General features: G+C 41.9%; 1 protein-coding gene across 3 annotated transcripts in view; it reads right to left on the bottom strand.

Annotated features, from left to right (window-relative positions):
- Positions 1-3,568: 3,568 nt before the first annotated feature.
- The window catches only part of LOC139389264 (erlin-2), a 29,949-nt gene continuing 19,725 nt past the window's right edge, over positions 3,569-13,792 (bottom strand). For all 3 annotated transcript variants that reach the window (XM_071135819.1, XM_071135818.1, XM_071135820.1), the window contains exons 10-12: positions 13,656-13,745; positions 5,283-5,362; positions 3,569-4,942 (exon numbers count right to left, since the gene is read on the bottom strand). In XM_071135819.1, coding sequence (XP_070991920.1) covers positions 4,769-4,942; positions 5,283-5,362; positions 13,656-13,745 — 344 coding nt within the window. In that variant the 3' untranslated portion in view covers positions 3,569-4,768. The remainder of the gene's footprint in view (positions 4,943-5,282; positions 5,363-13,655; positions 13,746-13,792) is intronic.

Raw genomic sequence — 13,792 nt, forward strand, 5'->3', positions numbered from 1 at the left:
ATCAATTGCACAGTTATGACTAAGTAGGCTATGTATCAAATCCAGAAAAAAACATTGCCACAAATCTGTCACAAGCAGACATGTACACAAAAGGTAAGAATACATTTTTTTTGTGAAATAGGGGTAGTCTAGACTAGTCTGTTCCCAATGTGTTTCATTCAAACCAATGCTACTTCTTCACTTGGAAATTATTTTGTTCTGTCAGTCCTCTCTAAACTAAAATGAAACTATGAACTGTCTCGTGCTTGAAATCCCCTCTACAAGACTATCTGATGCAGGAATACTGGAATACTTCTGATTGCACACACTTAATACCTGACTGGGAATCTACACTCCTCGAAAAAATGGTGCTATTACCCTAGGGTTCTTCGGTTTGTCCAAATAGGGGAACCCTTTTTGATGCTACGTAGAAGGTCTTACCTTGAACCCTTTACTTAGTAGAATCCTCTATGAACAGTTCTAGAACCCTTCTTCCTAGAACCCTCTATGAACGATTCTACTAAGAACCCTTTTATCTTTGAAGGGTTCTTCCTAGAACCTTCTATGAATGTGTTGTCTATGAATGTTTCCATCAACCTTATTAGCCTTCACAATTAAACTATTTATGACAATAGTGTTTTACTCAACACAAAGAAAAATTACACTCAACTCTGGCTATTAACACCAACACTGGGGTTATTTTACACCACTGAGTGTTCATTTAACTCCTGAATAAACACTAGAAATGTTACACTAAAATATCAACACTAGGTAAAACTGGCCAATTTGCTGTCTACCATACAATATACTGCTGTTTCACGCATACTCCCTTCTATTCTTCTCCTCTCTGCTCAGAAAATCTCAGAAAATACTATTTTGAAAGACAGAATTGATGGCACATATATCAACTATGTCAGTACTGTATATGTACAATTATTAAGGGAATACCAGATACATGCACAAATATTCCCATATAGGTAGTTTACAGCATTCTCACATTTTTAAACTGGTCAGATTACTCAAACTCCTGATGTTAAAGTTTAAACACAGAGGTAAACACATGCTCAGGCTCTATTTTAAAATAAAGAAAAAAGTTACAAAATTAAGCTTTTTCAGATTCAGAAGTGTTCTATAGAACCCTTCTTGCCAACCAAATTATTTGTCTTGCCTTCCAAAGAATAATCAAAGAACCCTTTCTGCCAAAAAACTGTTGTTAGGATGTTAAAGGTTCTAGGCAGAACCGCTTGCCTTACAATGAACCGTTGTCTTCCAAAAAGTTTCTTCAGATGAAAACAGTTATTGGTAGAACATTATCCCTCCAACAAGAACCCTTTTAGTAAAAAACAATTCTAAGAGTGTAGGGTGTTTATCACAGGTGATACAGTTGAAGTTGGAAGTTTACATACACCTTAGCCAAATACATTTAAACTCAGTTTTCATTTCCTGACATTTAATCATAGTAACAATTCCCTGTCTTAGGTCAGTTAGGATCACCACTTTATTTTAAGAATGTGAAATGTCAGAATAATAGTAGAGATAATTATTTATTTCAGCTTTTATTTCTTTCATCACATTCCCAGTGGGTCAGAAGTTTACATACACTCAATTAGTATTTGGTAGTATTGCCTTTACATTTTTTAACTTGGGTCAAACGTGTCGGGTAGCCTTCCACAAGCTTCCCACAATAAGTTGGGTGAATTTTGGCCCATTCCTCCTGACAGAGCTGGTGTAACTGAGTCAGGTTTGTGTAACTTAAGCCATTTTGCCACAACTTTGGAAGTACGCTTGGGGTCATTGTCCATTTGGAAGACCCAAGCTTTAACTTCCTGACTGATGTCTTGAGATGTTGCTTCAATATATCCACATAATTTTCGTTCCTTATGATGCCATCTATTTTGGGAAGTGCACCAGTCCCCTCTGCAACAAAGCACCCCCACAACATGATGATGCCACCCCCGTGCTTCATGGTTGGGATGGTGTTCTTCGGCTTGCAAGTGTCCCCCTTTTTCCTCCAAACATAACGATGGTGATTATGGCCAAACAGTTCTATTTTTGTTTCATCAGACCAGAGGACAACAAAAAAAAGTATGATCTTTGTCCCCATGTACAGTTGCAAACCATAGTCTGTCTTTTTTATGGCGGTTTTGGAGCAGTGGCTTCTTCCTTGCTGAGCAGCCTTTCGGGTTATGTCAATATAGGACTCATTTTACTGTGGATATAGATACTTTTGTACCGGTCTCCTCAAGCATCTTCACATGGTCCTTTGCTGTTGTTCTGGGATTTATTTGCACTTTTCGCACCAAAGTACGTTCATCTCTAGGAGACAGAACGTGTCAGATGACACGCGATGAATGCGGTACCTTCAGACGTTTGGAAATTGCTCCCCTAGGATGAACCAGACTTGTGGTCTACAATTTTCTTTCTGAGGTCTTGCCTGATTTCCCCATGTCAAGCAAAGAGGCATTGATTTTGAAGGTAGGCCTTGAAATACATCCACAGGTACACCTCCAATTGACTCAAATGATGTCAATTAGCCTATCAGAATCTTCTAAAGCCATGACATAATTTTCAGGAATTTTCCAAGCTGTTTAAAGGCAGTCAACTTCGTGTATGTAAAATTCTGACACAGTGTGTGTGTCTCACACAGTAAGTGAAATAATGTCTGTAAACAATTGTTAGAAAAATGACTTGTGTCATGCACAAAGTAGATGTGCTAACCGACTTGCCAAAACTATAGGATGTTAACGAGAAATTTGTGGAGTGGTTGAAAAATGAGTTTTAATGACTCCAACCTAAGTGTATGTAAACTTCTGACTAACTGTAATAGGTGATTGTTTCTTTGACTGTAGATAAAACTTGGCTTAGCTATTGGACATAGACTTGTACCAGAAAAATGATAGTGAAGTCATGGCACTTTAGTGGTACATATTATAAACAATAGGCTAATGCTGTTGGATGCAAAATCATTTCTTAACGGATACAATAAAGCCATCATCAAAATTATGGATTTAGGGCTCTATTCAATCTATATCGCAGAAGTTAAGTGTTACAGCGTGATTGAAATTTAAAGGCATGTTCCCGCATTAGTGGAGACTGCATTCACACTAAACGCTGCATATCAGCTCAATCTGAAATCACCTTTACATTACTATTGCGCAATCTGTAACTCTTTGGCGATACAGATTGAATAGAGCCATTCAATTTTGAACGTTACACAACAAATTGAGTCAAACATCTCTAAAATAAGAGTTCAATTTAACAGAGGATGCTTGAAAAATATGTTATCTAATCTTTATTTTCTGTAGGCCATGTCTTCAAGTGTAAATTGGAGTTGTCTCTGTCATCAAATTGGGTAACTTCTCATCTTCATAACTTCAGAAACAGTCCGTAACTTTGTGCAATAGTCTGAATGGCTGTGAATCTATCATCACAATTTACATAACATGAGCACATCTGAACTAGCCTTTCAATAGGCAGTGGTATGTAGCCGAATCCAATCAAGATTCAACATGTTTGTCTTTCTTCCTTGACAGATGTGAAAGGGCAATGTAAGAAAAAGTCAATGAAAACACCCACAGAAACATCACTCTACAAAGGAAAACTAATTTTATTGTATAAATGATAAAATTATGGATTGCTCATTCACAATTTAATATCAGTGAGAGTGCAAAAACAGTTCCCTTCAAGTAATCAGTCAAGTCAACCTGAGCGAGTCTAAAACAGTTTATACAGGTAGTCACTCGCACGGCTAACGCAGAGCAAACCAGAGTTACATTAAGAGAACAGTTTTATAGATACACAGTACAAGAATCAAATGCCTCACAAACAAGTTTAGTTAAGCACTGGTGAAAAACATACAAATGATTAACCCCAAATGAGCTTTGTCTCCAACACTGAGGAACCAGTGAGTGAAATGCAGAGTTAAAAAAGCTGATGCTGCATCTTTCATTTACAACCCCATTGAGATCATTATACCATTGAATCCATTACCAAATCCTTCCAATAAAGTAATTAGCTTTTGTTTGTTTTTCTGTGAAGAAATCACACTGTGACAACTCTATACAAGAGATAATGTACATGAGAGAAAAAATGCACAATTATGTGTTTAGTCAAGATCTGTTACATCTGTTGTTGTGATAAGACCCTGGCAAGATAGTAAAGATAGCAAGACAATTCTTATGGGAGAGAGATCTGTATGAAGAAACAAGGTAATCCCAACATTTTAGTTATAAAATAATGAATCACACACAACTGTCTCTCTGTACACATCTCTTACACTTATGAGCTATGCAACACATAAAAGACAACCATCATTAGAAAATACAAGAAAGCGCTACCAAATGAAGTAACAATGGAAAAAAAAACATACATCACACACTTGCATAAGTTCAGTTAATGTTTAAATGTCCCTGGTGCAAGAGGAAATTAGAAAAACAATACAACACAAAAACAAAAAGTGATAATTCAGCCAACAGAAACAAACCACATTACGCTGTTACATTCAATATCTCTTTGTTTCGCCTACGGTCTTCTCAGGATAGTCTGTTGTAGAGCTAATAAAGCCTCCTGGTCCAGGTTTGCATCCCAAATGGCAACCTATTCCCTATATAGTGCACTACTTTTGACAGGAGGCCTATGGATAGTAGTGCACTATAGTAGTACACTATATAGGGAATAAGGTGCCATTTGGGATTCATAAAACAAAACAAAAACCCAAGGCTCCTCTACCACCACACCTTGTGCCTGGCCTTGGCCCAGCTCCAGCCCTAGAATGGGTCTCTCCTCTCCATCAGTCCAGGTCCAGGATCTGTTCAGCTAGGACGTCCATGGCAGCTGAGGCCTTAGATGTGCCTGGCCCAGAGTCAACAAACATCTGGGGGATCTCACTGCCAAAGTAGATCTTACTGTTAGCTGCTATGGCCTGGAACTTCATCAGCTGCAGGTACTCTGGCGTCAGCTTCAACTGGGAGGCAGAGAGAGATAGGAAAAGGAAAGATGAGGAGAAAGAGAGAGGAGAGGGGGAGAGAGAGGAAGAGGGGGTGGAGTGAGAGAAAGAGGGGCGAGACAGGGCATTGATGGATTCCTGGCTGTAGTGTGATGTTAGATTGTAGCCTGAGGGGCAGTGTGTTCTCTCTGACTGTTCCAGCTGCTCCCAATTCACTCCCTTCTACCTTCCCTTGGCTCTAACCCTCGGATATTTGTAGATCTGCATGGAGGAAGCAATATAGTGGAATTATGTAGACCCTTCAGATCTGCAAACATGGAAGGGTTAGGGCCAAGGGGAACCGTCCGTCTCCTCTCACCTTATTGGCCTCAGCGGCTCTTTGTGCTGTGTAGAACTCTGCATCGGCCCTGGCTCTCATCTTGGCCAGGAAAGCCCTGTCTGCAACCCAGGGGTTAGAGGTCAGAGACAAAGAGGAGTGGGTCAGAGAGGAGGCATCAGCATTAGCAGGGCTATAAAGTGTAGAAAACAAATGTAGAAAAGAAGAATCCCTTGGGCTTTGGGAAATGCCAACACTAGTTAAAATGGAAACTGTGTCTGAGGAGACAGGAGGGAGCAGGAATATGTCTCAATCAGGGGTTCTTAAACTTTTTCAGCTCGAGACCCAATGAGCAATTGACCGTCCTCCCATGACCCAAATTGTCCTCATTCCAAGATGGCAATTTGTCCTTCGTCTTGTCGTGTCCCATGTATATACAGTGCCTTGCGAAAGTATTCGGCCCCCTTGAACTTTGCGACCTTTTGCCACATTTCAGGCTTCAAACATAAAGATATAAAACTGTATTTTTTTTATGAAGAATCAACAACAAGTGGGACACAATCATGAAGTGGAACAACATTTATTGGATATTTCAAACTTTTTAAACAAATCAAAAACTGAAAAATTGGGCGTGCAAAATTATTCAGCCCCCTTAAGTTAATACTTTGTAGCGCCACCTTTTGCTGCGATTACAGCTGTAAGTCGCTTGGGGTATGTCTCTATCAGTTTTGCACATCGAGAGACTGACATTTTTTCCCATTCCTCCTTGCAAAACAGCTCGAGCTCAGTGAGGTTGGATGGAGAGCATTTGTGAACAGCAGTTTTCAGTTCTTTCCACAGATTCTCGATTGGATTCAGGTCTGGACTTTGACTTGGCCATTCGAACACCTGGATATGTTTATTTTTGAACCATTCCATTGTAGATTTTGCTTTATGTTTTGGATCATTGTCTTGTTGGAAGACAAATCTCCGTCCCAGTCTCAGGTCTTTTGCAGACTCCATCAGGTTTTCTTCCAGAATGGTCCTGTATTTGGCTCCATCCATCTTCCCATCAATTTTAACCATCTTCCCTGTCCCTGCTGAAGAAAAGCAGGCCCAAACCATGATGCTGCCACCACCATGTTTGACAGTGGGGATGGTGTGTTCAGTGTGATGAGCTGTGTTGCTTTTACGCCAAACATAACGCCTTGCATTGTTGCCAAAAAGTTCAATTTTGGTTTCATCTGACCAGAGCACCTTCTTCCACATGTTTGGTGTGTCTCCCAGGTGGCTTGTGGCAAACTTTAAACTACACTTTTTATGGATATCTTTAAGAAAAGGCTTTCTTCTTGCCACTCTTCCATAAAGGCCAGATTTGTGCAATATACGACTGATTGTTGTCCTATGGACAGAGTCTCCCACCTCAGCTGTAGATCTCTGCAGTTCATCCAGAGTGATCATGGGCCTCTTGGCTGCATCTCTGATCAGTCTTCTCCTTGAATGAGCTGAAAGTTTAGAGGGACGGCCAGGTCTTGGTAGATTTGCAGTGGTCTGATACTCCTTCCATTTCAATATTATCGCTTGCACAGTGCTCCTTGGGATGTTTAAAGCTTGGGAAATCTTTTTGTATCCAAATCCGGCTTTAAAACTTCTTCACAACAGTATCTCGGACCTGCCTGGTGTGTTCCTTGTTCTTCATGATGCTCTCTGCGCTTTTAACGGACCTCTGAGACTATCACAGTGCAGGTGCATTTATACAGATACTTTATTACACACAGGTGGATTGTATTTAACATCATTAGTCATTTAGGTCAACATTGGATCATTCAGAGATCCTCACTGAACTTCTGGAGAGAGTTTGCTGCACTGAAAGTAAAGAGGCTGAATAATTTTGCACGCCCAATTTTTCAGTTTTTGATTTGTTAAAAAAGTTTGAAATATCCAATAAATGTCGTTCCACTTCATGATTGTGTCCCACTTGTTGTTGATTCTTCACAAAAAAATACAGTTTTATATCTTTATGTTTGAAGCCTGAAATGTGGCAAAAGGTTGCAAAGTTCAAGGGGGCCGAATACTTTCGCAAGGCACTGTATATTTTTCTTCGCATATCTTTTTTATATTTTTCTAAACCTCAACTTCAAAATACTCTCCTGCACCACAATGTGGTGTGGATCTGTTTTTTGTAAAGTATTTTTATTTACCTCGGAACCGGAATCCCCCAACATAAACTAGCCAGCTCACTAGCGGTCATCAGCTAACCTTTAGCTCGGAAAACTCTCGCCAGTTTGTACAACGCGACTCAAACCGGACCAATTTTCTCTCCATATCCCCGGATTCCTACCGCAAGCTCTGAACCTTTTCACCTAGATCATAGCAGCTAGCTAGCTGCAATCCGAGTGACAATTCCTGTCTAACGTCTGTCCCGAACCAAGCACCAATTAACCTGGAGCTATCCCATGCTAGGCCCATTCTCCCGGCTAGCTGAAGAGGCCCATCAGCCACTCCTGGGCTACAATACCCGGACCCCTTCCACTGCCGGTACGGGGCACGGAACCCCGCCGATCCTTCACGACTGGACTACCGATGTAACCTGCTCGAGGAAGTACTCAACTGCCCCTACGTCACGACATCCCCTGAATGCCTATCTGCTAGCCGCGGCCCACTAGCTGTCTAGAGCATATTGGACTGTTAGCTGAATAGATCCATAGGCCAATTTCTTGGGCCACTATACTTATTTTGCCAATTGGACTTGGACCCCTCTGTAACTCGGAACCCTACTAATCCATCACGACTGGTCTATCAACGTTACCGCACGAGGAGGTTAAAACAGACTTTCCTCCGTTGCGACGTCCCTCTAGGGTCCTTCTGCTAGCCCCGGCCTGCTAGCTGTCTTAATCGCCGTGTCTCCAGTCAGCCCAACCACTCACTGGACCCCTATGCTCACTCGGCTACGCATGCCTCTCCCTAATATTAACATGCCTTGTCCATTACTGTCCTGGTTAGTGATTACTGTCTTATTTCACTGTAGAGCCTCTAGCCCTGCTCAATATGCCTTAACCAACCATTTAGTTCCACCTCCCACATATGCGGTGACATCACCTGGTTTAAATGTCTCTAGAGAATATCTCTCTCATCATTACTCAATGCCTAGGTTTACCTCCAATGTACTCACATCCTACCATATCTTTATCTGTACATTATGCCTTGAATCTATACTATCGCGCCCAGAAACCTGCTCCTTTTACTCTCTGTTCCGAACGTACTAGACGGCCAGTTCTGATAGCCCTTAGCCGTACCCTTATCCTACTCCTCCTCTGTTCCTCTGGTGATGTAGAGGTTAATCCAGGCCCTGCAGTGACTAGCTCCACTCCTACTCCCCAGGTGCTCTGATTTGTTGACTTCTGTAACCGTAAAAGCCGTGGTTTCATGCATGTTAACATTAGAAGCCTCCTCTCTAAGTTTGCTTTATTCACTGCTTTAGCACACTCTGCCAACCCGGATGTCCTAGCCGTGTCTGAATCCTGGTTTAGGAACACCACCAAAACCCCTGAAATTTCCATCCCTAACTGTAATATTTCCCGACAAGATAGAACTGCCAAAGGGGGCGATGTTGCAATCTACTGCAGAGAGAGTAAGACAGAACTCCACAGGCTATCGAGATTTGTGCCCAAACAATTTGAGCTTCTACTTTTAAAAATCCACATTTCCAGAAACAAATCTCTCACCGTTGCCCCTTGATATAGACCACCGTCTGCCCCCAACTGTGCCCTGGACACCATATGTGAATTGATTGCCCCCCCATCTATCTTCAGAGCTCGTGCTGCTAAGTGACCTAACTTTCATGAAATCACAAGTGCAATAAATCAAAATAAAGCTTAACTTGTTGTTAATCCAGCCAAGATGTCAGATTTCAAAAAGGCTTTACGGCGAAAGCAAACCATGCGATTATCTGAGGACAGCGTCCAACACACAAATGCATAACAAATCATTTTCAACCAGGGAGTTGAGACACGAAAGTCAGAAATAGCGATATAATATATGCCTTAACATTGAAAATCTTGTTCTGTTGGCACTCCAAAAGGTCTGTTACATTAAAAATGGTCCTTTTGTTCGATACATTTTTTCTTTATATCCATAAAAACGATGGATATAAAGATGGAGCTCTTCTGTCAATAATCCACTCGGTTTCCATCGGTCAAAATGCATACAAAATTAATCCCAAACATTACCAATAAACTTATCCAAACAAGTCAAGCAATGTTAATAGTCCATCCTTAGGTACCCTAATATGCAAATAAACAATCAAATTTAAGATGGAGAATCGTTATTTTCTTTACCGGAGATAAACAAAAAGAACGCGCTCTCTCGGCAATGCGCATGGAAGCACTACAGCCAAAATGGGAGCCCTTAGAAAAACTACTTCTCCCTCATTTTTCCAAAAACCAGCCTGAAACTCTAGACTGTTGACATCTAGTGGAAGCCCTAGGAACTGCAATCGGGCACGAAATCAGTGGTAGGGGGTGGTTTGTCCTCGGGGCTTCACCTGCCATTTCAGTTCTGTTATACTCACAGAAACTTTATAGAGTGTTTTCTATCCAAATCTACCAATTACAGTGGGGCAAAAAAGTATTTAGTCAGCCACCAATTGTGCAAGTTCTCCCACTTAAAAAGATGAGGCCTGTCATTTTCATCTTCGGTACACTTCAACTATGACAGACAAAATGAGGAAAAAAAATCCAGAAAATCACATTGTAGGATTTTTAATGAATTTATTTGCAAATTATGGTGGAAATTAAGTATTTGGTCAATAACAAAAGTTTAATCTCAATACTTTGTTATATACCCTTTGTTGGCAATGACAGAGGTCAAACATTTTCTGTAAGTCTTCACAAGGTTTTCACACACTGTTGATGGTATTTTGGCCCATTCCTCCATGCAGATCTCCTCTAGAGCAGTGATGTTTTGGGGCTGTTGCTGGGCAACATGGACTTTCAACTCCCTCCAAAGATTTTCTATGGGGTTGAGTTCTGGAGACTGGCTAGGCCACTCCAGAACCTTGAAATGCTTCTTATGAAGCCACTCCTTCGTTGCCCGAGCGGTGTGATTGGGATCATTGTCATGCTGAAAGACCCAGCCACGTTTCATCTTCAATGCCCAGCCACGTTTCATCTTCAATGCCCTTGCTGATGGAAGGAGGTTTTCACTCAAAATCTTACGATACATGGCCCCCATTCATTCTTTCCTTTACACAGTCGTCCTGGTCCCTTTGCAGAAAAACAGCCCCAAAGAATGATGTTTCCACCCCCATGCTTCACAGTAGGTATGGTGTTCTTTGGATGAAACTCAGCATTCTTTGTCCTCCAAACACGACGAGTTGAGTTTTACCAAAAAGTTATATTTTGGTTTGATCTGACCATATGACATTCTCCCAATCTTCTTCTGGATCATCCAAATGCTCTCCAGCAAACTTCAGACGGGCCTGGACATGTACTGGCTTAAGCAAGGGGACACGTCTGGCACTGCAGGATTTGAGTCCCTGGCGGCGTAGTGTGTTACTGATGGTAGGCTTTGTTACTTTGGTCCCAGCTCTCTGCAGGTCATTCACTAGGTCCCCCCGTGTGGTTCTGGGATTTTTGCTCACCGTTCTTGTGATCATTTTGACCCCACGGGGTGAGATCTTGCGTGGAGCCCCAGATCGAGGGAGATTATCAGTTGTCTTGTATGTCTTCCATTTCCTAATAATTTCTCCAACAGTTGATTTCTTCAAACCAAGCTGCTTACCTATTGCAGATTCAGTCTTCCCAGCCTGGTTCAGGTCTACAATTTTGTTTCTGGTGTCCTTTTGGTGTCCAGCTCTTTGGTCTTGGCCATAGTGGAGTTTGGAGTGTGACTGTTTGAGGTTGTGGACAGGTGTCTTTTATACTGATAACAAGTTCAAACAGGTGCCATTAATACAGGTAACGAGTGGAGGACAGAGGAGCCTCTTAAAGAAGAAGTTACAGGTCTGTGAGAGCCAGAAATCTTGCTTGTTTGTAGGTGACCAAATACTTATTTTCCACCATAATTTGCAAATAAATTCATTAAAAATCCTACAATGTGATTTTCTGTATTTTCTTTTCTCATTTTGTCTGTCATAGTTGAAGTGTACCTATGATGAAAATTACAGGCCTCTCATCTTTTTAAGTGGGAGAACTTGCACAATTGGTGGCTGACTAAATACTTTTTTGCCCCACTGTATATGCATATCCTAGCTTTTGGGCCTGAGTAGCAGGCAGTTTTCTTTGGGCATGCTTTTCATCCGGACGTCAAAATACCGCCCCCAACCCAAAGAAGTTAACACTCTAGCCATCCTACAATCTAAGATTGATGCCCTCAATCTCACACAAATGATAAATGAACCCACCAGGTACAACCCCAAATTCTGAAACACGGGCACCCTCACTTGCCCTCCAAAGACACCTCTGCTGTTTTCAACCAAGATCTCAGAGATCACTGCCTCATTTCCTGCATCCGTAATGGGTCTGCGGTCAAACGACCACCACTCATCACTGTCAAACGCTCCCTAAAACACTTCAGCGAGCAGGCCTTTCTAATCGACCTGGCCCGGGTATCCTGGAAGGATATTGACCTCACCCTGTCAGTAGAGGATGCCTGGTTATTCTTTAAAAGTGCCGTCCTCACCATCTTAAATAAGCATGCCCCATTCAAAAAATGTTGAACCAGGAACAGATATAGCCTTTGGTTCTCTCCAGACCTGACTGCCCTTGAACAGCACAAAAACATCCTGCGGCGTTCTGCATTAGCATCGAATTGCCCCCGTGATATGCAACTTTTCAGGGAAGTTAGGAACCAATATACACAGGCAGTTAGGAAAGCTAAGGCTAGCTTTTTTAAGCAGAAATTTGCATCCTGTAGCACAAACTCAAAAAAGTTCTGTGACATTGTAAAGTCCATGGAGAATAAAAGCACCTCCTCCCAGCTGCCCACTGCACTGAGGCTAGGAAACACTGTCACCACCGATAAATTCACTATAATTGAGAATAAGCATTTTTCTACGGCTGGCCATGCTTTCCACCTGGCTACACCTACCCAATCAACAGCCATGCACCCTCCACAGCAACTCGCCCAAGCCTCCCCCATGTCTCCTTCACCCAAATCCAGATAGCTGGATGTTCTGAAAGAGCTGCAAAATCTGGACCCCTACAAATCAGCCAGGCTAGACAATCTGGACCCTCTCTTTCTAAAATTATCTGTTGAATTTGTTACAACCATACAACTCTCCTTCCGTGGCCTCCAACTGCTCTTAAATGCAAGTAAAACTAAATGCATGCTCTTCAACCGATCGCTGCCCGCACGTCCAGCATCTCTACTCTGGACGGTTCTGACTTAGAATATGTGGACAACTACAAATACCGAGGTGTCTGGTTAAACTGTAAACTCTCCTTCCAGACTCCTTCTGGCACACGCTTCAAACTCGTCGCCAAACCTACTGGCCCTAGGTCATCTCAGGTCGTCTCTGCTAGGTAAAGCCCCGCCTTATCTCTGCTCACTGGTCACCATAGCAGCACCCACCCGTAGCACACACTCCAGCAGGTATATCTCACTGGTCACCCCCATAGCCAGTTCTTCCTTTGGCCGCCTTTCCTTCCAGTTCTCTGCTGCCAATGACTGGAATGAACTGCAAAAATGACTGAAGCTGGAGACTCATATCTCCCTCACTAGCTTTAAGCACCAGCTGTCAGAGCAGCTCACAGATCACTGCACCTGTAAATAGCCCATCAAACTATCTCATCCCCATACTGTATTTATTTATTTATCTTGCTACTTTGTACCCCAGTATCTCTACTTGCACATTCATCTTCTGCACATTACCATTCCAGTGTTTAATTGCTATATTGTAATTACTTCGTCACCATGGCCTATTTATTGCCTCACCCCCCTTATCCTACCTCATTTGCACACACTGTATATAGACTTTTTCTACTGTATTATTGACTGTATATGTTTGTTTATTCCATGTGTCGAACTGCTTTGCTTTATCTAGGACAGGTCTCGGTTGTAAATGAGAACTTGTTCTCAACTAGCCTACCTGTTTAAATAAAGGTGAAATAAAATAAAAAAAATAAGAAACATTGTGTAATTATAGATGTATTCTCCTAACTCACGACCCACCTTTTACATGCCCAGGTCCCACTTTGGGTCCCGACCCATAGTATAAGAAACCCTGTTTAAATGTATTTCACCTAAGCTCTGAGCTTCCACACTCAGTCAGTCAGTCCTCGGGTAACTGCTTTTTCTACCATCATGACTCAGAGCCAGAGCCAAGGACAAAAATGTAGAGCATCCTAAAACCCCCGTTGTATAAGCACACTATTTCACTGGCCTGTGGCCTAATGATAAATATACAGGTACTATAATTTTGCCAGATATACACACCTTCAATTTCAGAGATTGTTTTCTCTGTTTCTTTCTCCATGACTTTCTGGCTAAACTTGATTTCCGCCACTTGAGCCACCTTCTCTGCCTCTGTAGAGCAGCACATGGAGACAGGAAATTAACCTTGTATTCTGGGA

Source organism: Oncorhynchus clarkii, chromosome 30 (genome assembly GCF_045791955.1).
Source record: "Oncorhynchus clarkii lewisi isolate Uvic-CL-2024 chromosome 30, UVic_Ocla_1.0, whole genome shotgun sequence".
In the NCBI taxonomy this organism is placed as follows: Eukaryota; Metazoa; Chordata; class Actinopteri; order Salmoniformes; family Salmonidae; genus Oncorhynchus; species Oncorhynchus clarkii.